Source organism: Rosa chinensis, chromosome 7 (genome assembly GCF_002994745.2).
Source record: "Rosa chinensis cultivar Old Blush chromosome 7, RchiOBHm-V2, whole genome shotgun sequence".
NCBI classification, from domain to species: domain Eukaryota; kingdom Viridiplantae; phylum Streptophyta; class Magnoliopsida; order Rosales; family Rosaceae; genus Rosa; species Rosa chinensis.
Genome location: NC_037094.1, coordinates 2,827,049 through 2,853,757, shown reverse-complemented (window position 1 = coordinate 2,853,757; position 26,709 = coordinate 2,827,049). Strand labels below are relative to the sequence as shown.

The 26,709-nt window shown below is 38.6% G+C and overlaps 6 protein-coding genes, 1 long non-coding RNA gene and 1 other non-coding gene across 11 annotated transcripts; 3 read left to right on the top strand and 5 right to left on the bottom strand.

Moving 5' to 3' along the window:
• Positions 1–4,729: 4,729 nt before the first annotated feature.
• On the bottom strand, positions 4,730–5,822 carry LOC112176366 (glutathione S-transferase U9). The gene is made up of 2 exons (XM_024314241.1): positions 5,502–5,822; positions 4,730–5,113 (listed from the first exon to the last, which is right to left on the bottom strand). Exons 1-2 carry the CDS (start codon positions 5,820–5,822, stop codon positions 4,730–4,732), a joined length of 705 nt encoding a protein of 234 aa, XP_024170009.1.
• Positions 5,823–9,141: 3,319 nt separating this feature from the next.
• LOC112175369 (glutathione S-transferase U9) lies at positions 9,142–10,356 on the top strand. The gene is made up of 2 exons (XM_024313040.2): positions 9,142–9,500; positions 9,618–10,356. Exons 1-2 carry the CDS (start codon positions 9,180–9,182, stop codon positions 9,990–9,992), a joined length of 696 nt encoding a protein of 231 aa, XP_024168808.1. The 5' UTR covers positions 9,142–9,179; the 3' UTR covers positions 9,993–10,356.
• Positions 10,357–10,584: 228 nt separating this feature from the next.
• Positions 10,585–11,967, bottom strand: LOC112175368 (glutathione S-transferase U9). Its single transcript, XM_024313038.2, has 2 exons — positions 11,586–11,967; positions 10,585–11,191 (listed from the first exon to the last, which is right to left on the bottom strand). The coding sequence occupies exons 1-2, from the start codon at positions 11,904–11,906 to the stop codon at positions 10,811–10,813; spliced, it is 702 nt and encodes a 233-aa protein (XP_024168806.1). The 5' UTR covers positions 11,907–11,967; the 3' UTR covers positions 10,585–10,810.
• A 766-nt stretch (positions 11,968–12,733) lies between these two features.
• On the bottom strand, positions 12,734–12,814 carry TRNAL-CAG. The gene has a single exon. It is a non-coding gene; the product is annotated as a tRNA-Leu (tRNA).
• An 81-nt stretch (positions 12,815–12,895) lies between these two features.
• On the top strand, positions 12,896–15,755 carry LOC112180025 (pentatricopeptide repeat-containing protein At1g74600, chloroplastic). Its single transcript, XM_024318517.2, has one exon. The coding sequence runs from the start codon at positions 12,910–12,912 to the stop codon at positions 15,616–15,618; it is 2,709 nt and encodes a 902-aa protein (XP_024174285.2). The 5' UTR covers positions 12,896–12,909; the 3' UTR covers positions 15,619–15,755.
• Positions 15,756–19,849: 4,094 nt separating this feature from the next.
• On the bottom strand, positions 19,850–24,963 carry LOC112180427 (peptidyl-prolyl cis-trans isomerase CYP20-3, chloroplastic). 4 transcript variants are annotated; one of them, XM_040512198.1, is made up of 12 exons: positions 24,457–24,833; positions 24,127–24,274; positions 23,937–24,025; positions 23,787–23,841; positions 23,595–23,680; positions 23,419–23,485; positions 23,302–23,333; positions 23,064–23,222; positions 21,538–21,658; positions 21,063–21,445; positions 20,637–20,729; positions 19,850–20,084 (listed from the first exon to the last, which is right to left on the bottom strand). In XM_040512198.1, exons 1-7 carry the CDS (start codon positions 24,463–24,465, stop codon positions 23,329–23,331), a joined length of 459 nt encoding a protein of 152 aa, XP_040368132.1. In that variant the 5' UTR covers positions 24,466–24,833; the 3' UTR covers positions 19,850–20,084; positions 20,637–20,729; positions 21,063–21,445; positions 21,538–21,658; positions 23,064–23,222; positions 23,302–23,328. The 4 variants fall into 4 exon arrangements, with proteins under 4 accessions (XP_040368132.1, XP_024174751.1, XP_040368133.1 ...); XM_024318983.2 differs by having other exon boundaries at positions 21,538–21,649; XM_040512199.1 differs by lacking the exon at positions 23,419–23,485 and having other exon boundaries at positions 21,538–21,649; positions 23,302–23,379; positions 24,457–24,963.
• Positions 21,919–22,712, top strand: LOC112180428. Its single transcript, XR_005804200.1, has 3 exons — positions 21,919–21,981; positions 22,115–22,203; positions 22,622–22,712. It is a non-coding gene; the product is annotated as an uncharacterized LOC112180428 (long non-coding RNA).
• A 349-nt stretch (positions 24,964–25,312) lies between the features above and the next one.
• LOC112180298 (probable carboxylesterase 18) lies at positions 25,313–26,391 on the bottom strand. Its single transcript, XM_024318830.2, has one exon. It carries the CDS (start codon positions 26,385–26,387, stop codon positions 25,368–25,370), a length of 1,020 nt encoding a protein of 339 aa, XP_024174598.1. The 5' UTR covers positions 26,388–26,391; the 3' UTR covers positions 25,313–25,367.
• Between the last annotated feature and the right edge of the window lie 318 nt (positions 26,392–26,709).

Genomic DNA, 26,709 nt, shown 5'->3' with positions numbered 1-26,709 from the left:
TCTGCCGATTTTTCGGTAGGATTTCACTTGAAGTGGGCCCCACAGGCTCGTATCTGGATTTCGGGGTGAAACTTGGGTCGGGTCCTGTCATCTCTATGCTCTGGAATTGGTTCTGACATCGGAGCGTCCCCCAATGATGTCTCTTGGACATAAACATAATCCGGAATATCTTCATGAGACGGATTATCTATATCGATGATTAATGGATCTTTTTGTGCCAAACTCTCTTTCTTTCTTAGGCGAGAATCCATCAAACCTTTGGGCCTCCCTCGTTTTCTTGTAGGAAGGCTGGCCTTAGCCACAATTCCATCTCCACTAGGGATGGCGGCGCCATATCCTCCACTTTTGGGGATATCAATCATTGTAGGCACGTTTGCAGCAGGTATATGTGATCTCGTCACTTTAGCGATATCAAAAAACACATCAGGCATCGAATCTGCTATGTTCTGAAGATCGAGTATTCTCCGCACTTCAATTTCGGACTGTGCGGTTCGAGAATCAAGCTGAGACAAAGTGGGGACAGACCACGACAATTCTTATCGTTCCTGTTGAACATTAGTGTTCTTATCTCCCCCTAACGACATGAAGATTGTCTCATCAAAGTGACAATCCACAAATCTAGCGGTAAAGAGATCGCTTGTCAAGGGTTCTAAATAGCGGATGATCGTTGGAGAGTCATATCCAACATAAATGTCTAATCGTCTCTGTGGTCCCATTTTGGTGCGATGTGGCGGCGCAATTGGCACATAAACTGCACACCCAAATATGCTTAAGTCTGAGACATCAGGCTCATATCCAGTAACCATCTGGGACGCAGAAAAGAGATGAGTGGCAGTAGGCCTCAGACGAATAAGCACGGCTGCATGCAATATTGCATAACCCCAAGCAGAAACAGGGAGATTGGTGTGCATAACTAATGCTCTAGCAACCATTTGAAGTCTTTTAATGGCTGCTTCTACGAGGCCGTTTTGGGTGTGAACATGAGGAACATGATGTTCAACCTCAATCTCAATGGATATGCAATAATCATAAAAAAAAATTTATGTAAACTCCGCAGCATTGTCAAGACGTATTGACTTAATAGGATGATCATGGTGGTGAGCCCGTAATTTAATGATTCGTGCTAGGAGTTTATCAAATGCAGCATTTCTTGTGGACAAAAGCCTGACATGTGACTGGCGTGTTGAAGCATCAACCAACACCATAAAATGTTTAAATGGTCCGCACGATGGTTGAATAGGTCCACAAATATCACCTTAGATTCTTTGTAAGAATGAGATATTTTCTTTGGTGTCCTTTGCATAGGATGGTATCGATCCTAACTTTGCTAAATAGCAGACTTTGCAAAATAAATGATGGGCTTTAGAAGCAACCAAGGAAGAATTCGGTTGAGCCACAAAATCACATTTGATTTTAGAAGTAGAAGAAGGAGTCAAGGAGGGAGGCATGGCGTCAGAACCACGCTGTTGCCATAGGAGGTAGACGGTGCCGACCCTTTGTGGCCAGTCATGCACACTCATGGCGCCTTGTGGCGCAAGTGTTGCTTCTTGGACTAATTTTCGGTTTGTACTTCTCTTCATTTTGAAGAATGGTTATCCGTGTGAAGTCTTAAATATACGGATAATCATATCACGACATGGATGTCCCAAACGGTCGTGCCAAAGCCTATATGTGTCAGAATCCCATAAGTCATCTCTCATGATATGGTTGGATTTAATGACTCGAATAGTGGTTGCATACAACCTACTAGAGTGACACATAAGTTTCTCTAATACTCATTTATGTCCGTAGTCATTAGAGGTGATGCAAAGGAATTTTTGTCCATTCTCACAGTGTGTTTCCACATGAAAACCATTGGCTCTTATATCTTTAAAACTCAATAGGGTTCTTCCATCCCTAGGAGCATATAGAATTTCGGTGACATTAATACTTGTGCTATTTGGTAACATAAATTGAGCTGGTCCTCAACCATGAATCAATTGTGATGGTCCTCAACCATGAATCAATTGTGATGGTCCAGCCATCGTAGTCACTGAAGATTGACTAGGCGTTATCCATAGAAATAGTTGCCTATGTCGCAATATAGTATGTGTGGTGCCACTATCAACAAGGCATTCCAACTCTCTGGGAAACATACTGAAAAATAATAAAGTTCGAAATTAAAACATGTCCATGACATTGAATAATAATATGATACTTTATTAATAAAAATAGCCAATGATTACATCAAAGTTTCCAAAGTCTAATCCAAAATAAAAAAAATCAAACTTAGACAAATCGTAGTCACTCAATCCGTTTAGTAACTCCAATCAAATATGACCAGGGAAGTAGAGAGAGATGTTGGTGGAGCGAGGCTTTTCGTAAGTACCACTAATCTCAATTACTTCCCTACACATCATACTTCATTGGATGCGCCACATGAGAGAGAGTTAATAAAATTGTCATTTATTGACTAAGACATATTGCCATTACATAATTCTTGGAAAATAAAAAGGACTATTCTAATCAAAATCTGCGGCATCCTTGTGCACTTTATTTCTAGCTTTGAAGTCCTCTATGGTGAGATTGACATCTTCGCCATCTTCTCCTTCTGCAAGGTAAACCTCATGATCCCTCAGGTCTCTATACTCCTTATAGCGTGTAGCTAGTTGGGCGCTTGCCTTGCATTGCTTGAACCAGTGCTCACTTGATCCACATCGATGACACACGTCATGGTGGTTGCCTCCTTCAATTGAGGTGCAGGTTGTGGACGCTCCCTAGGAGGGTTAGCGCCACCACCACGGCCCATGACGCCCCCACCACTGCCGATGTTGCCATGTCCACCTCTCCCACGTGTGGCATTGCCACCACGTATATCCGCACCAAATTTGTGGTTTCCTTCCTTGTTAAGGCGGTTATATGGACCCATACGTCCCTCATGTCCCTTATTCTTAGGGTTCCACTCCTTACGCCCTTCTTTGGGTGCATTATAATTCACCTCATGAACGCTCTTAGTTCCAATGGGCCTTGAATTATAATTCTTCACGAGTATCTTATCATGTTTCTCAGCTACAGACATAACATTGATAAGCTTATGAAACCTCGTGATCCGTCCAGCATTGACCTCAGTACGATATTACTTTAAGACCAAAATTGCTGAAACGGGGAATGTGGAGAGAGTTTTCTCAATTAGCTCTTGCTCTATGATGGGTTGTCCACAAAATCTCAACATGGATTGTAGACGAAGAGTTTCTGAATTATATTCAACGGACTTGAAGTCGGTGAAGCGCAGATTGTTCCATTGAACATTCAAGTCAGGGAGAAGGGAATCTTTGACATTGCCAAAGCGCACTTCTAGAGCTACCCATAGCTCTCTTGCATCTTTGAACGACATGTACTCCAATCTGAGTGATTTGTCCATATGACGTCACGTCAAGATAACTACTTAAGCATGCTTTGTAGGTGTTCGTACGAACACAAGATCAGGGTTAAGTGCCTAGCTTATGGGTAATATTCCCTTTGAAGTGAGGTGGTTCTCAACATCAGTTACCCAACTATGGTAATCCGAGCCTGTTGAGTCAAGCATGGGAAAGTCGAGTCTTGGTTCATTAGACATCCTGAAAATTAGAAGAGAAGGTATATTAGTTTCAGATCTAAACTTCCATGAAAACTAAAATAATAAGATTTCCGAGCTATGCTACCAAGAAATCAATTTCCAAGAATATTTGGATTAGACCAAACAATGATGTTTAATATGGTCACAATTTGATGCTTGTGGACACTCTTAGTCCAAATATTATGAATACTCTTAGTTCATTGATTATGAACGCTCTTAGTTCGAATATTATGAACACTCTTAGTTCATTGATTACAAAAACTCTTAGTTCATTTAGCGTGAATCCCCACAATTCCGCTTATTAAATAATCGAACCCATGTTCGTATATTGCAAATCCTGAAGCAAATAAAGAAATTTAAAAGACAAGAAAGTAGGAACTTTAATCACAAAAACTTACTTGATGATTTGGGGCTTGAGAACACGCACTCGTTGGAGCAGGCGTGTTGGAACAGCAGCAGCAGCAGTAAAACAGCAACAGCAAAATAGCAGCAGCAATAACACAGCAGCAGCAGTAGCAAAACCACAACAGCAACAGCAAAATAGCAACAGTAAGAAACAGCGGCAGCAGCAAAATTTCTTTTCCAATCACTCTTCTTGATTCTATGCCGCTTCTTTGCTTTTATGGTTTTTCGACTAAATTAGGCACATTCTCGTCCTACATCATATAGACTCAGAGAAAAACCAACTAGTATTTTCTTGGCATTTGAAGCAATAATTGTTGGAACAATATTTGTTGTCAACCTTTTGTTAAATTTGATCCATCAAGTTTCTTTGTTCACATTATCATTCCAATGAATACATACTATATCTTCATTCATCTTTTCAAGAATTAAGTCTGCCTCGTCTTGTTACAGATACAATCATACAATGTGCGTAGTGGCATTATTACAAGCACAATTCCAGCAACCTCTAGTCACAGATTGGGAGAGCCTTGGCATACAATGTGTCTAGTGGCATTATTGCAAGCACAATACAGCAACCTCTAGACACAGATAGCGAGAGCCTTGGCAAAAACCCGGAAAGGTTAACCAAGCCAGACCTGTCATCGTCACTTATTTTTCTACAAAACCATGCATGGAAAGAGCAAGCAGCTATCAATCTAGCTAGGCCACAATTAAGCGATGCAGCATCAATTAAGATTGAGAAAGATGAGGATTGATGAAACCCTGTCTCCAAGGCCTAAGAATAAGTGACACCAGCTTTTCAGGAGGAGCAATTGTCTCCATCACTATAGGTTGCTCTCTCAGAGCTGTTATCCAAGAGAATAGCACTGGAGTCTTCTCTGGGTCTATGATCTTTACAACAATCAATTCTTCTACAGCTGAAAATGCACAAAACACTGAACTTCCTACAATGTCTAGGAGCCCTAAATTCCTAGCCTCAAAAGTTGGATTCCCATCTGGGAAAAAGGTCTTGATTCCTTCATCAAGTAACTTCATTAGTTCATACACCTGACTGAGGGCTTTCTCTTGTACTTCTCCCTCAGTTATAATTACTGTCGTCATGATTTCAGTGTACTGCATATGGTAATTCTCATACGTTAGTGCTTAGATAAGAGTTTTTCCTGTCGGATCTATAATGTTACGTTATCGGACTATGAATTTGAACCACACACTTCAATAAATGTCTATTACTTGATTGATAACTCAAATTAATAAGTTTGACAACATAACATGCCAAGCGAGTGAAGCAACTACCTTCTTTATCAGTTTTTAATGGGCAAAAGCATACCAAAAAGTGTGACTGCTTGTTATGATGCTACCTGATCTCAATGATCCATATAATCTCAATGAGCCTTATATATATATAGTTTAACACATAGCATTTTCTTATTATTCAAGAATGAAGTAAATAATGCCCTTAATGATAGAGGAAAAGAAGCTAGCTAAACATGGAGCGGCTCACCTTTGTGTTGATAAAATGGACCCAGAATCGAACTTGAGCCTTTTCGTGGGGATCATGTGGGAGAAGTTGAGGACCATCTTTCCAAACTTCTTCAATATATTCAAGGATGACAACAGACTCAGCAACAGGTTTTCCATTGTGAACAAGAACAGGGATCTTCTTGTGAACTGGGTTGTACTTGAGCAGCTCTGGGGTTTTGTTCTTGAAATCTTCTTCCACATATTCATAGGATATGCCCTTCACTTTGAGGGCTAGTTCCACCCTCGTAGAGTAAGGGCTTGCCCACATCCCATGTAATATCACACTGTCTTTCCCTGTCATCTCTCTCAGATCTTTGCTTGGTTACTGAGTTCATCAGTTCATGTCCAGCATGCTTCTTTATATAGTTTCCATTCTTTTGTAAACTATAGTTTCCGACTTGTTAATAAGAAAATGCATTTGAAGTTTTGAAAGTTGGAACTTTACTGACACTGAATGAGTGAAAAAAAAAAGAAAAAAAGAAAGAGACGATGAGTGCTAAGAAATGATTGGCATTTTTTAGATCAATGAAAATTCAGCTCGGGATGTTATATGGATAATTTTGTGAAAGGGCATCAATATTTTTTTGGATTTTAGCAAAGGACATCATTCTTACAATTATTCCTAGGAAGTTTGTATATCTAATTACACTTTTAAGTTTTTAATACTAGAAGCAAGAAGATGTAGATATACAGGTAGGCAGGGCAGCAGACAAGCTAGGTTTCTCAGGTGATAGCAAATCTAGTATGTTGCTCTGTACGTACGTACTTGTACAAATTTTCGCTGCAAGGATAAAATGATAATATATCCATTCATAGTTAATTACTTAATGTGATATTTAAATTCTCTTATGAGAAAGCAGTATCTGCTTATTGTATTGCCTATGCAATCTTGAGCTAGTTATATTACTCAGTTCCTGACTACAATAATTTGTGCTGGTGCATTTGTGAAGCATGATGACGGGGAACTATATATGTTTCACCACCGGGATGAATCTCACTATGGGGAGTAGCACATTTTGCAGAAGAAGAAATAGGAGAAAAGAGTGTATATGATGTAGAGCGAATGGCAGTCCTAATTGAATAACAGTTCGATCATGCAAAAGGAGGAAAACTCAAGTTACTATTGCAACTTTCGCATTCGGTGTCCGATTTGATCGTGCCATACCTTTCAGGAAAGGGAATCGCGCTAGGAACAAAACTCGTTGGTATGGCACGATGTGTGGACTTTTTCGGGCTTTCGGGGTCGTTTAGGGCCTTAAAACTGCAATTTACTGTTTTTTAGAATTTTCGGTTTCCTAGTTTGTTTTGGGTTTGTTTTATTTTTACCTGTGGGCTTTAGGGTTTCTTTTCTCATAGATAAGCAACCTTAAGCCTGCAGGTAAACCTTACATGATAAATCTCAATTTTTACCCGTGGGGTTTAGGGTTTCTTTTCTTATCTCTTTTATCTCTGGTGGACTCCAAAACCTTTATTTTAGGTTTATTGCTTGTAAACCTTAGGTGATCTTTCCGACTGCGTTAGTATAACTTCTACAAATTCATCAGCAGAAGAGAAAAGTATACCAATGAGTATCTCTCTATAGGTTTATTATGCACCTTGTGACTATACTCGGTAATTTGGTGTGAGCTTCCAGTAAATAGTCAAAGATATGACAGCTACACTTGAAAAAAAAAAAAAAACCAGTAATGTAGGCTTTTAGGTTAAGCAAGCTATTGTAAGATCGACGATATAGGGATGATTTTTACAGAAACTCATCTACATGTTAGCTTGTGTAGAAAGATAGTTATAATTTATAATATGTTTTCCTTTGCCATCTTTCCCTGAGTTTTTGCTTGAATGTTGGTTCTTTTTTTTTTTACTTTGTCAAGGAGAACCCAAACGCTTTCTAGGCCCAAGATAAACCCTTTAGGCGCATGTGAAATGCTCCAACTGTTGGTTATGTTTGCTGCCATTAACATGTTTTGACAAGTTTATCTAGAAAAATTAAGAATGCTTTTCAAATTTTCAAGAGGGCGGCGCCCTAGTCAAATGGTTACACTTTTCTTGGTCCTAAAGAATCAAATCAATAGTAATACACTTTTCATCTGATGCTATGATTCAAAAAGATTGTACTAAAATCTTGTAAGACTCTAAAAAACTTATTTTGGTTTTTGGAGGACGCTACGCACTTCACGGGCCCCTAAACACAGAGGTTTCGCTTCTTGTTTCGATCATGCTCCGGTGGCGCGCAGAGGCTGGATTGGCCTCTGGCCTTCCTACTGTCTGTTCCGTTGCCGGACGGGTGATGAATGTTAAGGCTTGCGGTAGCTTCTGAGAAACTGTGGCTACTCAAATCTTTGGCAGATGGTTCAGTGGTGTTCTGTTTCCTCTTTCTTTTCACACACGGTGGCCGGTGTTCAATTTCAGTGATGTGGGCGATGGATTGGGATGGGAGGCGGTTGGATCCCAATCTGCTTTCCTTCCAAGTGGTGTTGCCAACTTTTATTGGTGGCTTCGATCTGGTTTTTGGGTGAACCCTTGACGGTTTTTGCTTGGTTTCTAGTTTGGAGCTCTTGATGGTTGGAGATGCTCCATTGACGGCGTTCGAGATCGGCGACATGGTTTCGACGGCGCTGGGTTGTGCACGTGTGGCTGCTATACAAAGGATTGGGGTGGGGCCGGTTGGGCCAGTCTGCTGGGTTTTGAGCCCACTGTTTCTTTGGGCTGCTTTTGAGACTTAGGGATTGGGGCTGGGGTTTTGTGCCCTAGGCCCATATTATTTCTCGTTTTTTTCGGGATCCTATGATAGTAGCTTAGTTTACTTTCAATAATTCCCTAAGTTTTTACGGACCATAGCTTTGGTACTTTACCTACAGAATGATCGTTGGTTGTACACATCTAGGTGCAAAGTTTTTTGGTGTACCGCAATTGAGCGCATTGGCACTGGGAACTTTGTCTGCTATTATTTTTAGTTTAGAATTATGTTATTCTGCTAGGCTTCTGAAAATGAGCAGAATTGTTTCAAGTGTAATGGCACCTATCCTCTCTAGTGGGAACTATGTACTGTGTCATTCTGGCTTGTGTTACTATGAATGAAACCATTATATTTAACTCAAAAAAAAAAAAATTGTACTAAACTTCTGCCAGAAAAAAAGAGTTCTAATATTCTAATGTTCTCTTTTTCTTTATCTGTTTCAGTGCATTGATGAATCATTTACATGTTTTCATCTTTGAATTGATTTTACATTGTATATATGTCCTCTATTCATCAAAAGTTAAATAAGGTAACATCTTCTGAAACCGGCTGATGATGGCTTCCTTGGGGAACAAAGAACTGATCTATCAGTTGGTCAATGACCTTATCACCAATCCATTTTATTTGGTGATATCTTTTTCGCATGACAGAAGAGATGACTATACAGATACTATATTAAGTTCAATTATTTTTCATTCTGACCAAAAAATTTTGTTTTTATTTTAGTTTTCTTTATAGTTATATCACCATTGACCACAGTAGGTATATTATTATTTTTTTCTGTGGGTTGTTTTTATTCCTTTTTAAGGTGAATTCTTCATAAAAACTTAGAAAAGAAGTAAAGAAGATAACCTGACCTCTATATAAAGCTGCAAACTGGAAAGAGTTGAGTCATTATCAACTGAAAAATGGAGTAAAAGAGAGATGGTAGAGGAAAATGTGGTGAGTCTACATGGAATGTGGGCTAGTCCTTTCTCTAAGAGTGTAGAGCTGGCGCTGAAAACCGAAGGCATTCCCTTTGAGTTTGTTGACGAAGATTTGAGGAACAAGAGTCCATCACTCCTCAAATACAATCTTGTTCACAAAAAGGTTCCTGTATTTGTTCACAATGGAAAGCCTATTGCTGAATCACTAATTATTCTTGAATACATTGATGAAACATGGAAAACTGGTCCTAAGCTTCTGCAGGAGGATCCTTACAAAAGGGCTCAAGTTCGCTTCTGGGCTAGCTTTCTCCAGCAACATGTAAGTTGCATATGCATTTCGTATCCGTGAGCTAATTAGTTGCCTCTAAATTTGTCAAACAAGTTAGTTTTCTAGCTAAAATGAATAATCGTTTTGAGTCTGCACTTTTGAGTGCAGGTATTTGAGACTATGTCCCTGTTATGCAAAACTGATGGAGAAGTACAAGAGAAGGCCATCAAAGAATTGTTTGAGAAATTAAAGACATTTGAAGAGGGAATCAAGGACTTATTCCCAGACGGGGCTCCTTCTATTGACTGCAGCAACAATCTGGGGCTTCTGGACATTGTATTGTGTTCACAGTTTGGCCCTCATAAAGTTCAGGAAGAAGTGCTTGGTATAACAACTATTGACCCAGAGAAAAACCCACTTTTGTTTACTTGGCTGAAATCTCTGAATGAGTTGCCTTTAGTGAAAGAGTTAACCCCTCATGAAAAGCTAGTATCAGTTCTTCACTTTTTCAGAAACTATGCCCTCAAATCTAGTGCTGCTTGACCTTATCATATGAGATTTCAAAATTTGGATACTAAATGATGCCATAGCTAGTGTCATAGCTAGATGACATGTATCCAAAATTTGAATTAGGTTTCCTTTAGTCTGTCTAGCAGTACTCTTATTTCCTTAGCCATCTTGTCCCTTTCCTATGTGACCCTTCTGTTCTAATAAAGGCCGACGAATTCCAGCTGCTTTCTTTCAGTTTTCTGGCCAAGTTCATTTCTGGCTATTAGCTTAAGGTGGATAGGTCAAGTTTCCCTGTATTAAACTTCCTACAAGTTCTCAGTATTAAGATTCTATATATATTGCAAGCAAAGTCACTTTCTTTTTTCTATTTACATTACCTCCATTATCCATCTAAACCTAAAGACAGTGACCGATTTCACTGTGGACAAAAATGCATCATACATGAGTTGAAACTGTAGTTTCAATGGAAGCAGATCATTGCAATATATAACACAGGAAAGTTGAAACTTCTCTTAACCATTTTAGTAATCTCTCTTTAGGGTCTTCAACAACTCCAATTATTATTCTCAAACTGTTTGTCCTGCTGTGTTTGCCTATAATAAAGCACCAACTCGTTATGGAGCTAGAAGCTGAAAGTGGCTCTAAGAATAGTAGTATAAATTGTTGAAATATTCCAATCACATTATGGAATATACTGATATATTACAAGCCAAAGTAGTTGAAACGAAAGCCTGCATATTGAATTCAGAAGTTGATGAGGAATAAATTATTTCCAACTATTCAGATTATAATAAAAGAAACAGAAGCAAAGCAAAGCAAGAACATGCAAAGGCCAAGTGATGCAACATTAATTAAGTTTGAGAAGGAGGAGGATTGATGAAACTCTGTCTCCAAGGCCCAAGAATTGACACCAGCTTTTCATGAGGAACAATTATGTCCATCACTAGAGGGTGCTCGCCCAGAGCTTTCACCCAGGAGTATAGCAATGGAGTCTTCTCTGGGTCTATGATCTTTGCACCAATCACTTCTTCTGTAGCTGAAAATGAGCAAAACACTGTACTTGCTATAATGTCTAGGAGCCCCAAATTCTTAACCTCAAAAGTTGGATTCCCATCTGGGAAAAAGATCTTGATTCCTTCATCAAGCACCTTAATTAGTTCATGCACCTGACTCAGGGCTTTCTCTTGTACTTCTCCCTTAGTTTTAATTATTGTCATCATGATGTCAGTGAACTGCACATAGTAACTCTCAAACATTAGTCCTTTGATAAGAGTTTTCCTATCGGATCTAAAATGTTACATTATCGGACTATGAATTTGAACTACACACTTCAATTAGAGTCTATTAATGCTTCATGAACTCAAATCAACAGGTTTGACAACATAACATGCCTTGAGACTCATGTTTATCAGTTTCTAATGGAGTAAAGAATCAAGTTCATGATGTTGTGCTACCAAAAAGTGTGACATGTTAATTATGCTACCAGGGACAGTTTTAACAAAAGTCCGGCTACCTGATCTCAATGAATCAGAACACATAGCAGTTTCTTATTTTCTAATGGACAAGAATCAAAATATTATGTGCCCTTTATAGAGAAGCAAAAGCTAGCTTAGCTTGGAGGCTCACCTTTTGGTTGATAAAGTCAACCCAGAATCGAACTTGAGCCTTTTCGTAGGGATCATTTGGGAGAAGTTGAGGACAATCTTTCCAAACTTCTTCAATATATTCAAGGATGACAAGAGACTCAGCAATAGGTTTTCCATTGTGAACAAAAACAGGGATCTTCTTGTGAACTGGGTTGTACTTGAGCAGCTCTGGGGTTTTGTTCTTGAAATCTTCCTCCACATATTCATAAGGTATGCCCTTCACTTTGAGGGCTAGTTCAACCCTCTTAGAGTAAGGGCTTGCCCACATCCCATGTACTATCACACTCTCTTTCCCTGCCATCTCTCTCAGATCTTTGCTTGGTTACTGAGTTCATCAGTTCATGTTTAGCATGCTTCTTTATATAGTTCTAACTTCTTTTTTTTAATATATAGTTTCCAATTTGTTAATAAGAAAATGCATCCAAAGTCTTGAAAGTTGAAACTTTGCTGGTATTGAATAGTCAAACAAAAAGAAGATGGAAACTAAGAAATAATTTGCATTTTCTATATCATTGAAATTTCAACTTTGGATCTTGTGTGGAAACTTTCGTGAAAGGGGGGCAGCAATATTTCTTTGGATTTTGGCAAAGGTCGACATCTTTCTTACAATTATAAATCATTCTTGTTGATGAACTCATGGCGGATCCAGCTTTTGTTTTCTATGGGGGCGTAGTTAAACATAGATGAAAAAATATTATATATATAATTGTTAAAGGAATTAAGTGGGGACATTCTCTATACTTCTACTTTTGTTGATTCTGACAAACAAGGCAACAAGTATTAATTATATACATTCTCTACAAAATTTGAGTGGACGCGTCAGCCCACTTTTGCCCCTACTTGGATCCGCCAGTGGATGAACTGGAAGTCTTGATACTAGAAGCAAGAAGATGTAGATGTATAGATGCAACATAAAATAATATGGTGTTGCTAGCACGTTACAACCACAGATGATAAGTTAGGCTAGTAAAGAAAATGTAAATGCATGGATGTTATAATCCATGTCAATATATGTATCTAACTTGGAAGTTATAACTTATAAACCGCACACATATATACGTTAGTTTCACAGTTTCAGAAATTAATATTAAAAACGAAAAAATAAAAATAAAAAATTGAAAAAATAAATGTCAAGAATGGGATTCGAACCCATGCCCTTTCGGACCAGTACCTGAAACTGGCGCCTTAGACCAACTCGGCCATCTTGACTTGTTGTCAATTCATATGGTTAGAACTTTATTATACGTCATCACACAAGATTCAGATAGGAGAGTTTATACACTGCTTTCCCGCCTTTCTTCAAAATGATAATCTACCCAAAATCCCAAATGCTTACACGAATCCGAATGAAATCTCTCCTCAATCCCAAAATCTCACTCTCCACTCTCAAATCCATATCCTCCCTTGCCGCCGTTAAAAACCCATCATTTTTCCCCATTGAAAACCCCGAAATTCCCAGTCTTTTTGACCCCTTCCAATTCCTCAATGATTACACAAAATCAACTCACTGCAGTATTACAAACACTAGAATCTTACATGCCCACTTTCTCAGAATCGATTTACTCCCATCCAATGTCGCCATTGCGAACTCTTTACTTGGCTGTTACTGTAGATCTGGTTCCATGGCAGATGCACTCCACCTGTTCGATGTAATTCCTGAGAGAAATGTGATCTCTTGGAATTTGATGGTTTCGGGTTATAACAGGAGCTCGATGTTTGAGAATTCATGGGGAGTGTTCTGCAGGATGCATTGTTCGGGTTTTGAGCCTGATGAGTTTACTTATGGGAGTGTTCTTTCGGCTTGCACTGCCTTGCAAGCTTCTAGTTTGGGTGAGCAGGTTTATTCGCTTGCAACGAAAAATGGGTTCTTTAGTAGTGATTATGTTCGGTCTGGAATGATAGACTTGTTTGCGAAAAGTGGCAGCTTTGAGGATGCTTTGAGGGTGTTTCATGATGTTTCGTGTTGGAATGTTGTGATTTGGAACGGTGTTATCTCTGGGGCTGTGAGAAATGGAGAGAACGGAGTTGCGCTGGACCTTTTTCGACAAATGTGTTGTGGGTTTTTGTTGCCGAATAGCTTTACGTTTTCTAGTGTTTTGACTGCCTGTGCTGCACTTGGTGAAATTGGGATCGGGAGGGAGGTTCAAGGGTGGGTAATTAAGCGTGGTGCAGAAGATGTGTTTGTTGGGACTGCCATTGTAGACTTATATTCCAAATGTGGAAAGATGAATGAAGCTGTCAAGGAATTCTCCCGTATGCCAACACGTAATGTGGTGTCTTGGACTGCCATCATTTCTGGTTTTGTGGGGAAGGACGATTCTATCTCTGGCCTCAAGTTTTTCAGAGAAATGAGAAGAATGGGAGAGGAAATAAATAAGTTTACTATTACTAGCGTACTCACTGCATGTGCTAAACCATCCATGAGTGAAGAGGCAATCCAAATCCATTCACTGATATTAAAATCTGGACTCTATTCAGCTGCAGAAGTTGGATCCGCTTTAATTAATGCGTATTCAAAAATAGGAGCTGTAGATGTATCTGAAATGGTGTTCAGGGAGATAAGAACTTTAAAGGATCTGGGTACATGGGCTGCAATGATATCTTCTTTTGCGCAGAATCAAAATCCTGAAAGCGCAATTGGAGTTTTCCAGAGAATGTTACAGGAAAGTGTGAGACCAGATAAGTTTTCTACTTCTAGTGTCTTGAGTATTATAGACTATTTAGGTGTAGGGAGGCAGATACATAGCTACACTCTTAAAGTTGGGTTGGCCTTTGACGCTTCTGTTGGTAGTTCCCTTTCCACAATGTATTCAAAATGTGACAGTCTAGAGGAATCTTACAAGGCATTTCAGCAAATTCGTGACAAAGACAATGTTTCATGGGCTTCAATGATTGCCGGTTTTTTAGAACATGGCTTTGCAGATCAAGCCCTTCAGTTATATCGAGAGATGCCATGCAAAGAAATAATACCTGATCAGATGACTTTAGCTGCAATTCTAACTGCATGTTCTGCTTCTCGTTCCTTACTGATTGGTAAGGAAATTCATGGTCATGCTCTTCGTGCTGGAGTTGGAAGAGATGTAGTTGTTGGTGGTGCAATTGTGAACATGTACTCAAAATGCAGTGCTCTAGAATTGGCAAGGAAGGTGTTTGATATGCTTCCTCAAAAGGATGAAGTTGCATGCTCTTCACTGGTTTCAGGTTATGCCCAAAATGGGTGCATTGAAGAGGCACTTTTGCTGTTCCATCATATGCTAATGGCTGATTTGACCATTGATTCCTTCACAATTTCATCCATTCTTGGGGTCATTGCACCTTTGAATAACCCAAGTATTGGAACTCAAATGCATGCCCACATCACAAAAATTGGTTTGAATTCAGATGTTTCTGTTGGGAGCTCACTGGTGAGAATGTACTCAAAATGTGGAAGCATTGAAGATTGCCAGAAATCATTTGATCAAATCGAGAACCCTGACTTAATTTGCTGGACAGCTATGATTGCAAGCTATGCTCAGCATGGGAAAGGCGCAGAGGCTTTAAGAGGCTACGAGCTTTTGAAGGAAGAAGGAATCAAACCTGATTCAGTGACTTTTGTTGCAGTTTTATATGCTTGTAGCCATAACGGATTGGTTGACGAAGCTTATTTCTACTTAAATTCAATGGCTACTGATTACGGAATTAGGCCTGGTTATCGTCACTATGCCTGTATGGTTGATGTTCTTGGCCGATCAGGGAGGTTGAAAGAGGCTGAGAGGTTCATTATCAATATGCCTATTGAACCTAGTGGTTTAATATGGGGAACACTGCTTGCTGCTTGTGTGATACACAGAGATGTAGAGCTTGGAAAGTTAACAGCTAAAAAGATTATGGATTTGGAGCCATGTGATGCTAGCACATATGTTTCCCTTTCAAACATGTGTGCAGATTTGGGCCTGTGGGAAGAAGCCGAGCAGATTAGAGACCAGATGAGGGGAAATCGTACGAGGAAGGAACCTGGGTGGAGCTTAGTGTGAACTAGAATTGTATTGTGATTGGCTAGTTCTCACAGGTGAATGATTTTGATCTTCGACCTCTGAAGCTTCATATCAAAATTACAGTGAAATTTGGACAACAAAGTAAGAATCAGCAGGTCGAAACGCAAACAATAAGATGCACAAATTTTTTCACTTTGTTCTGCATACTCTTTACTCTTTTTGATCAATATTTCATATTCCAAACAAAAACCTAGAAACTCCGAAGCTAATAGAGTAAAATGATCCTCAGAGCAACTGGTTCTTGCGACCTAACAAAAATTTAAACAATTCCATGGGCTCAAAACAGAACCCTAGCAGCCCAATACAAGGCCCCACAAAAACACTTAGGGCAAACCCTAGGTGAGACTACAGTAAAGCCGCCGCCGCCATACACTACTCACCGGAGTTCGACGCTTGCACTACAACCACTATTGATAGCTCCCTCCTGGATGCCACCCATACCAGCAAGAAACCCAAACAGAAATGGATCTCATTCCAGCAAAATACTGATGCGCTAAAAGCAAGCGCATAATTTAACCCTGAAATATCGTTAGTAGTATAAGTAAATAGGGATCGTTCTATTCCGGGGATTGAGGGTACACCTGTCATTGTGAAACAAATAAAGAAAGGTATTATTTACAAAAATAAAATAAAGAATAAATATATACAAGTGAACAAAAATAAGGGGGGGGTTTAGGATTCTTAAAATTGAAAATTAAGATAAATAAAATAAAGAAAATGTAAAAACATATATACAAGGGTGGATCAAAACCACATCCATATGCAAGAAATCCAATTACAATTCATATAGTTGATTTTAAATGTCATGAGAGAAGAGTTGATCATGTGAAACATTCGAAAGCAAATAATTTCCCATATTTTACTTTTCAATGCTAATTAACCTAAGCGAAAGCACCTAGATTAATCCTATCAAACATGCAATCAAGCCCTAGAAAGCTAGTCAATCATGACATGTTCAACGCATTAGACATAGAGAAAGGCTATCAACTCAAGTGTACAACTTAGTATGGAAAAGTCCACCTAATTGCAATCCTCTTTAATTAAATTCGGTCTTTGCACAAAACCTTTACTACTTTGATTCAAGTTTACACAAAACGAAAAGTCGATTTCATGTTCTTAAACCTAGCACCAATTATATCAAAACCCTAAGTGTTTGCAACCACATAAGATTAAAATACAAAAGTTTTCTATCATGCAAATTTAATTAAACAAACTCACATAAGCAACATAAAAATCAACATATAGAAATCACAACTTTATCTCAAAACATATAAACGGGCTTTAAACTTTGCCCTTAACATTATTTGTTAACTAGAATTCATAGTTCTACAAATCTAAACAAAGAAAACCAAAAGAAATTACAAGGAAAAAGATAGAATTACACCATGAAGGGAGTGGATGATGAAGAGCTTGAGACGTTGATCTTGAATCTTTAAAGCAAGACTTCACTATCACGGCACAAGGTGGATGATGACGGCTAGGAGGCTTCATGGCTTCTTCTTCTCTTCTTCTCTTTGCTTAAAAATGCAGAAACTTAAAACTAGAGAATGGAGAGAAAAATGGAAAGGAAATGGAGAGACAAAGAAGATGGAATGGATGAAGGAATTGGTATTATGGATTCAGAAATTGGTGATTGAGAGTGAGAGGAGAAGGTGTTTAAATAGGGAAGAAAAAGAAGAGTGAAATGATGAGATGAAGAAAAATAATGAAAGTGGAGTATGAGAGTGGTTTGTAAAATATGTAAAAGATGAGGTAATGATGAAAGCAAAGCATGAAGGTGAAGAAATGTGGAAGTGATGATGATCTTTTAGGGTAGAAAAAATGTATCCAAGGAAAAAGAAATGCTTTCTTCATATGGGTGGGAAACATGAATATGTGGTGTTGAGCTGTTTTCAGGTCAGTTTCTTCTCCTTTATTCCTTTAATTATTTATCCATCAAAACTTCAGAATGAGCCTTCGACTTCTTCATAAAAAATGTTCCACTATGAGTGTAGATCATCCTGACAAATTTTCAGAGCTTTATTCCATGTGGTTGGGCCGGAAATGCTGCTGGACCTCTTACAGGTCCAGTTTTCCGGTTTTGCTTCTGTAGAAAATTAGGCTGATTGTTTGAAGGCCTTCCACTCATATTTTTCTCTGGCACTCTTCATAAGAAATGATCCTTTGGGTGTCTAGAATGGATTTGGAGAGTTTCAGCTCATTTCGAGTTCATTTGGTCAGGTGGCCGCTCCTTCTTCCTTGCTTGGCTCTGATTCTCCTAGCCGGGGTAAGAAAATATTCAAGGTTGACTTTTTAGTGCATTTTCATTCTTCTCCATCATTTCTAGGTAATTATGGACGTAAAACTCATTTCTTCTTCATCTACCCCAATGTACCTAAAAATAGAAATTAAGTTAAAAATCGATTCGTTAAGGAATAACTAAGCAAAATGTGAGGAATTAACATTTAAAATATCACATTAAAATGCGCCTATCAAATACTACTACCATGCTGACTATACTCAATACCCAAATCTAGCCCGGAATCCACCCCTGCTAGGGAAAGAGAATCGAGAGCACCACCGGTCCCTTTATCTTCCAAGAGAAACAACCAATCCCAGCCATGCTCGAGAGCACCACCGTCACATGGAAAACCCAGCCTCCTACAATTCAAATTCCATATCCGATCGGATCCATCAGGTCTCCAACGCGAACCAGATGTCACAACCCAGGACGACTGCATACACCAAACGCCACCCATTGCTTCACCCACGAGCACGCCTCTGAATAGCCGGTCAAACACCAGATCACCATCACTTCCGCCATCAGAAGCTTGAGAAAGAAAAGTAGGCAGGTTTCGACGGAGAGGCCCGTCTTCACCTCCACAATTTGGACCGTAGAAGGAGGCAAAACCATCCTTCTAGATCGGAAGTACACGGCCTCCACCAACAAAAGGTGGCGGAGGAGAGAACTCTCTTTCGAGAGGCATAAACATGTTTTTTCCCATTTTAGAGTCTTATTGAGAAATGATATGACTACTTGATAGGTATCTTTAAACCTATAATGTGGGCATACAAGTATTCGGCATTTTTATGTTTGAATTTTTGTTCCTTCATATGTATAGGTAGATCAAATCTCTTTTAAATACCTATAATGTAGGTATATAAGTATTCGATATTTTTATATTTGAATTTTTGTTCCTTTGTATGTATAGGCGGATCGAATCTCTACTATACATCTTTAAATACCTATAATGTAGGTATATAAGTACATATTTTATATTTGAATTTTTGTTTTAATATTTTTCATCCTATAATATAGGTATATAAGTATTCGATATTTCTAAACCTACATTTTAGGTATATTGAATTCATAGGAAATAAATTCAATGTTTGAAAATTATTCATTGATGAATTGTTGATTTTGAATTTAAAATTTAAAATTTAGATTTGAGCTAAAATTGTGATTCAATTAGTGAATTTTTTTATCAAAAAAAAAAATTAGTGAATTTGAATTATTTACCTTATTTGGTTGCAAGGGTAAAATAGACTACTAGAAAAAGTAAATGGACCGCAAGTAATAAGAAAAGATGTGCGGACTTGGATTTTATATAATAAAAATGACTTGGATCGAAATACCTCTTTTTTTTTCTTTTCTTTTTTTATGGATTTTGATCCAACACTGACACAAGCGAGCTTCACAGTTCTTAGGATGCCACTAATTCTGTGTTTAAATATGTTGAAAAAGAAAACCTGGTTAAGCTGACAAATAAAAGTACAAAGAGGACATGTCAAAAAAAAGTGTTAACAAGATTTAGAATGTTACGAAGCATCACTACTAAAAAAAATTGCTTTTGCGACGCCTATTTTGCGACGGCAAAATGGGCTTTTGCGACGGAAAAAACTTTTCGCGACGGAAAATTGAGCCTTTTGCGACGGAAATGTTGGCGTTGCAATAGGTGGCGTCACAAAATCCATTTGCGACGGTAAAATGCCGTCGCAAAAAGTATTTGCGACGGAAAACTGTTGCCGTCGCAATGGCTAAACTATTTGCGACGGATACTTTGCCGTCGCAAAATAATATTTCATTTATAAAAAAAAATTGGTTTTGCGACGGAAAACTGTTGCCGTCGCAAAAGAATATTTCATTTATAAAAAAAAAATGGTGTGAATTGCACACCAAAGCTAGTACCATCTGCAGCAAATATCATAAATTGAAAAATATTATGAAACCCATCACATCTATAACCCACCAACAATCACAATTCTCAGACCAACCAAAGGTTGTTAAAAAACAAAGATCAGCCAAAGCTTTCTCAACTTTCTTTCAACTTCTAGCTCATCTTGCTTCATCAAGTCATCCATTCCTTGCCTATCCAATTGCTTTTCATACACCGACTCTTTAATTATAGCCTGAGAATGATCCATTTGTACTTGCTCAGCTCTTTAAATAGATACTCATAAGAGTCCTGCACACAAAAGCCACAACCAAAAATTTAACAATTTGGGTTAAAATCAAGGGGTTTCCATCTTGCACAAAGAATTATGCGAGCATATAGAAATATAGAGCATATTCGAAGTAGTCTAGAACTATAGAAAAAGACTAAACCTTTAGCAAAGAGCTTGCATCACAAAAAGTAACAGAAATATAGAGCATATTAAAATATAAGTTTTGCAGAAAACACTATCAATCAAAACCAATATCCTACTATCATGTAGAGGAAAAAACTTATAAAGCTGAAACCCTTCTAATTAATTCCTTGTCTTATATTTTAAGGAAGCATGAAATAATTTAAGAAGATAAAATCTATTGTAAAATGTGGTGTTAATGTTGAAAATCGTAAAAGTGGAAGGAAACAAACACAATAAGTTGATAACAGCAAAGGAAATAAAGAGGATGCAGAAACATGGAAGTTAGTAAACTGCCATAAATAGGTGAAATTAAAAACAGGAGAAAGCCGCACAAATGAATCCTCTCTCAAAATGGAAGTTAGTAAACTGCCATGTAAGCTAGAAGCTACCTCAGCACAAATGAATCCTCTCTCAAAATCAGTATGGATGGTCCCTGCAGCTTGAGGAGCCTTTGAAAGCCGCCTAATTTGCCAGCATTTCACCTGCCAAAGGTAATAGTATTTTAGACTCACATGAAGGTCATGGAAAGGAGCTCATGTAAACAGAGCAAGCCTAGATATGTGAATTCAAACACAATTATTAAATAAAACTCTTAACATACTTGAAGACTTAATACTCTAAACTTATTAAAGAGAGAAGGCAAAAGAAAAAAAAGGACGAATGAAAAAGAGATTCATAGTATAAGGGTCCTACATACTAGCAGTCAAGCCTTAGGGATTTTGGTGAATATAATTCTGTACAAGTTTCATCACATTTTCTTTCTACAAGTATAGCAATGATTGTCTGTTCGAATTCCATGCAAGAGTTAAACTTACCAAGTAAACAACAGGCTTAGCTGTTAGCAATTGAAAGGTATTCAGGATCTCGACATCAGCAGCTTTCCAGTCCCCTAGACGGATATCTTTTCCATCCTCAAGCCATGCCTTGAGCTGTAGATCCAAGATCATTGTTCAACATTATAAAGGAAAAGGAAAAGTAAGATGACATTTAAAACAACTTGTAAGAATTTGGATTTCTGTTAAATCAACCAAAGGTGGCTACAGCCCTTATAAGTCATGTTTGACACATAACGACCAGCAGCTATAGAGGCTGTGTGGCTGCCATGACCGGCACTGTCCCTTGGAGAACTGAATGCCACTGTGTCCGCTGAATCTTCCTCGGCTTCATAACCGGACTTATAGTAGCCCCAATCACTTTTCTATTGAAAAAAGTTATAATCAGTTTGAGATTACCAGTCAATAATTTTTGTTCAAACAATCTAAACACTCAATACAAAGCCATGATGGGAACCTGTTGCAAGTTGAAGCATTGAATGCCTCTCCTGATTGACAAACCCCCTTCCATCTAGCTGGCACTGGAGGCATGTTGTCATCATTAAAACTTGGAGATTCAGGCCAAATTCCTGCATTCACTACAAGAAAAAGTTATATTTATAGCACTTCACTATAGCGTTTTTTCAGCAAATGCTATGGATTGTATTATCTGTACTATTTGGTAGCGTTTATACTTTTTAAACGCTGTTAAATTAAAACCGTACATTGAAAATTGGTTTCTGATAGGGGATACAAGTTAGGTTGAATGGCTTCCTGTAAATACAATTTCAAAAGAGTATCAATTTTTAGGTGACTCTTTATAGCTAATTAGCTTACTTGCATCTTTTGATGTTTGTAGGAGAAAGATATTGAGGTTGAGGTTACTGACCATACTATGCCTGAGTCATTCATACTTGATGAGGTAAGGTATTAGTTTGTCTAGTTCATAGCTAGTATCTGCTATTTCTTTTCTTGTTTTTTTTCTTTTTCTCTTTCTTTATCTTTATCTATATCTTTGTCTGGTCATGCAACTGTTTTGATTTCTCTCGCTTTAGGAACAGGGAAGGTAAATTTAACAAGGTTCTCACAACCTCTGCAATCCACAGTTCCTAATTGCAGGAGAGGATTATTTATGTTGATCTAAGTAAGTTTATTTCTTTACATGCTTTTATTTTTATTTTTTCTTTTTCATTTTTTACAGTTGGTTCAGCACTAATCACAAATATTAAGAATCTTCAAACTTTCTTATGCTTTTTGCTTTGGTAGATTATTTAAGTAGTGGCATGTCAATTTTGCATTCACGTAAACAATTTCATGTTTAATCTAACGCGAAGAATAGTTTGATAATACATCATAAAGAGTTCGGATGTGTTTTTATGTAGGTGTGTATCTGATGCCAACTTCTATGATTGTGCTCATGAAAAAGTTAACACTATACTTGTAGGTAAGAATATATTTTAAGGTCAATAAGATGTGATACTTTGTTTGAAATATATATTTTCTGCTAATTGTGTCAGTTTATTATAATATTTGAATAAGCTTTCAATATCATGTTTTTGCAGTTTAGAGACACGTAAGTTTTGGATGCTGCTATGGAGGAGAAGTTATAGATCAGTTTTGTTCTGTTGAGGACTTTTTTCATTTATAAAGGAAAAGAATGAGAAAATGTAATGCTTGTGTATTTCAATGAATGTTACATTATGTTTTGATCACTTCTGAGATTGTTTAATAAAAATATGCATACTTTTATGGTGTAGTGATTGATTAGGCGGTCAACACAATTGAGAAAGCAATATCTTTTTCCCTTTAATCATTAATGTAATAAACAGTCCATAACAAAAAAACCAGAGGCAAGCACATGTTCAAGCATACATAAAGCAACAAATTATGGCATGTTCATGTGAATACAGATAACAACAACTCGTGGCATGTTTTATACCTTAATAGTATAATACAAATCCCCCAAAGAAAGAGCAAAGTACAGTTTGAGTGATTAGTGCTTACCAGTATCAATGAAACCGACAATGACATTTACTTAATTCTTGATGTTAAAGCCGGAAACCTCCAAGGTCTGTTCACCCAAAAGACCCATGAAATCCCAAGAATGAGTGGTGTGCAAACTCCTTTTCGAGTTGGGAAAAACCGAAACAACTCCAGGCATCTCTGTCAAAGTTCAATGGTTATTCACAAATCCATGGACCTGTTTAAATTATAATTCCCTGAAATGAATTGAGGAACTTACTTGAAATTTGGAAAGCTTGCTGATCAGTCAACCTGGCAGCAAAAACTTGTAAGCCATTGAAACCAATAGTGTAAAACTCTGTATAACAAAACTACTAATCAACTGAAAATTACATACTTCCTCCTTGTAGGATCCTATACAACTTGGATTCATACAGCAATTGAGGATTTGTCTTCACATTTTCCTAAAAAGATTTGCTCAGTTCATAAACATACAATACATCTGGGGTTGGAAGAAAATATTGTGCAAATTTAAGCATCTCAAGAATATGTGATGCAGCAACCATATCTTACCTTTACTGTGCCGATTAAAAACTGACTCCCATTAGTACCAGGGCCTGCATTAGCCATGCTCAATACACCAGGCCCAACATGCTTCACTGCAAACAACACATACAAGCAAAAACGACTTTCAGTTGAGATCAGATAATCACATATCTGATATAAACTTCAAATTTAAAACAAAACCAAGATACAAGGACATACAAGCAAAGCTCTCATCATCAAATTTGGAACCATAGATACTGATCCCTCCAGTTCCCTGCAGCCAATAAAACCATTCAATTTAGATTCTTTGAGCAAGAAAACCCGCTATTGATCAGAAGAAGAAGAAATCAAAACGAAAAGGAGACTCACATCTCCTTCAGTGAAATCCCCTCCTTGGATCATAAAATCCTTAATGATGCGGTGGAACGAGCATCTTTTATAACCATATCCTTTCTCTCCTGCAAATAATTGATAACACTAACACAATCAATTTCAACCTACAGCAAATGACCACAACAAGAGCAGCAATAGAAAAGCAGACAAGGATGGGTTTTCTTGCCTGTGCACAGAGCTCGGAAATTCTCTACTGTTTTAGGAACAACCTCACCAAAAAGACCAATCACAACTAGACCAACAGCTTCACCGCCAATGTCTATATCAAAAAAACACTTTGTTGTGACTTTGGATTGCAGCTGCTCCTCTACCTCCTAAAACCAAACCACCACAGAAAAATGAACCATTAATCAATCCTGGTTTCTCAAACTAGGATTTGTCTCAACTGAGGATTTTTTTTTTTTTTTTGGGGTTAAAAGCAATTTGGGGTTAAATTTACAGAGAAGGAGAAAAGGCAAAGGGGCTTATTGATAACGTATAGTATCTTCCTCCTCACCCTCCTCATCTGAATCGACCACCGCTTCGAGATCAAGAAAATCCACCGAAGGGCCTCTTCTTGCTCCGCTTACGACTCCCGCCGCTGCCGCCACGATAGGGGCCGTATTCATCATCGTCGTCGTCCTCCTCTTCCTCCTCCTCGTCCTCCTCGGTCATGTCGTCAATGAAGCTCGATCTGCTCCGCTTCTCACCAAATCTCTTGCTTCAAAGGAGGCCAGGGATCGCTAGGTTAAGTTTTGAGATCGGTGAATAAAGCGAGAGAGAGAGAGAGGAGGAAGTGGCATGCGAAAGAAAATCAGTTTTGGTCTAGATCTGATCTAAAGGATTGAATAGTCTTGTTTTCTGATTTTTTTTTTTAATTATACAAGCGACGGCGTGACCATACCGTCGCAATAGATGTATAATTATGCGACGGTAAGGTTATTTCCGTTGCAAAAATTCTTCGAGATGCGACGGTAAAATAGTCGTAGCACATGCCGTCGCAAAAGTTGACTTTTCGCGACGGAAAACGTTTCCGTCGCAAATTTCCGAAGCAATTGCAATTGTTTTTAGTAGTGCATGCCGAACATTCTCAATCAAGTTAACATGCACCTCTTCTTCTTCTTTTTTTTTTTGAATTTTTCTTGTGCCATAATCTCACAATTCTCACTATTAGTAGAAGATTATTTTTAGAACTTGTTTCAATTGACGCAATAACGAAACCTTGAAGAAATTATTTTTTAATGTTTTCTGACTTGAAATTCGTAAAAAAATGTGCTTAAATGATTTTTCAGTTGCATCAGTTCGAGAAGTGCTTAAGAATCATACTTGATAATGAAAAACAACAGCATGCGATCTTGGCCAAAGACAAGGTATTGTACGTAATTGTTCTTCGGTATTGGCCAAAAACAACAGAATTGATGAATGAGATTAGATAATTGTTGAGTTTGAGTTGCATTGAATAATTGCATGGGCTTGTACAAAATCCCTGACTCTGTGAATAAACACAGAAGAGTCATCCAACTCGGGATAAGCATAGAAAGTGTGAATGGCATTCGGAAACACCACCAGCTCGGCTTGTTTCCCGCGTTTCTTCAATCCCTCGTAGTACCTCTTCTGCCAATCTTGCAACTGATCCAAGCCCCCAACAAACACAATCGTCGCCGGAAAATCGACCCCCAAAATATCCACGGCGTTCGGCCCGAACACATTCACCACCGGGTGGTCCCGATCCGACCCCTCCGGCAAAAACGCCTTCCACATCCAGTCTGTCCGCTCCATGTTCACCAGCGGCATATTTTTCAGTCTCGTCTCCGATTCCGTCCGCTCTTCTCCCCCGAAAAACGGCTGAATCGCCAACATTCCCACCACCTTCAAGTGCCGGAACTCGTGCCCGCTGGCTCTGATCGCCACGTGGTGCGCAATGTTCCCACCGGCGCTGTCCCCGGCCAGAAAGCACTGTCCGAGATTGGCGCCCTCGAACAAGCAGCTGCTGCTGCTGCCGTCGATGAACTTGAGGACGTCGAATCCGTCGTCGTACTGGCAAGGATATCGATGCTCCGGCGAGAGGCGGTAGTTGACGGAGACGACGACGGCGGGGAGCTCCCGAGTGAGGCGTTGACAAAAATCGTCGTAGAGTTTTGAACTGGCGGACATGAAGGCGAACCCGCCGCCGTGGAAGAAGACTAGGATGGGGAGCTTCTTGGTGGTTGCGGCGGTGGGAGTGTATAGGCGGAACCAGAGGTTGTGGGAAGGGTCGGTGACGACGTCGGAGCTCTTGAGGTTTCTGTGAGGTTTTGTTAAGGGAGAGGGTTTGTAGTCGAGCAAGTTCCAGAGGCGACGGTTGACGGTGAAGTTTGAGCGGCAAGAGGTGTCGACTGCGAAGGAAACGGCGGAGATGAAAAGGCGGACGGTCCATGGCAGATCTGGTGAGCTTTGGATTTTGGCCATCTTGTTTTATATAGGGTTTTTATCATAGGTGGGGTCTGAACTATGTCTGAATGGTACCTGGACTTTTAAAATGATCAAATAGGTACCTGAACTTCCAAAACCACATCATTAAGGTACTTCCGTCTATATTCCGTTAATTACAGGGATAAATCAGACATTTCACCCAAATTAACCACTAAAATGACTGTTAGAACCTCATCTGACATTTTGTCAATTTCCCTCCTTTCTATCTTAATTTCCCTCCAAAAAAATTGACTATTCCCCCAACACTATTCATATAAAACTTTTCATCAAATTTTACCTCCAATTTGTCTTTCGATAA

Excerpts from the sequence above, each read along its gene's own strand:
- LOC112176366 (XM_024314241.1), bottom strand. The coding sequence starts at position 5,822 with ATGACAGGGAAAGACAGTGTGATATTACATGGGATGTGGGCAAGCCCT. Across the intron at positions 5,114-5,501 it reads TCCATTTTATCAACACAAAG|TACACTGAAATCATGACGAC; the intron begins GTGAGCCGCTCC and ends TACCATATGCAG.
- LOC112175369 (XM_024313040.2), top strand. The coding sequence starts at position 9,180 with ATGGTAGAGGAAAATGTGGTGAGTCTACATGGAATGTGGGCTAGTCCT. Across the intron at positions 9,501-9,617 it reads CTAGCTTTCTCCAGCAACAT|GTATTTGAGACTATGTCCCT; the intron begins GTAAGTTGCATA and ends TTTTGAGTGCAG.
- LOC112175368 (XM_024313038.2), bottom strand. The coding sequence starts at position 11,906 with ATGGCAGGGAAAGAGAGTGTGATAGTACATGGGATGTGGGCAAGCCCT. Across the intron at positions 11,192-11,585 it reads TTGACTTTATCAACCAAAAG|TTCACTGACATCATGATGAC; the intron begins GTGAGCCTCCAA and ends TACTATGTGCAG.
- LOC112180025 (XM_024318517.2), top strand. The coding sequence starts at position 12,910 with ATGATAATCTACCCAAAATCCCAAATGCTTACACGAATCCGAATGAAA.
- LOC112180427 (XM_040512198.1), bottom strand. Across the intron at positions 23,681-23,786 it reads TGATGATGAGAGCTTTGCTT|TGAAGCATGTTGGGCCTGGT; the intron begins GTATGTCCTTGT and ends TGTTGTTTGCAG. Across the intron at positions 23,486-23,594 it reads TTTTAATCGGCACAGTAAAG|GAAAATGTGAAGACAAATCC; the intron begins GTAAGATATGGT and ends AAATCTTTTTAG.
- LOC112180298 (XM_024318830.2), bottom strand. The coding sequence starts at position 26,387 with ATGGCCAAAATCCAAAGCTCACCAGATCTGCCATGGACCGTCCGCCTT.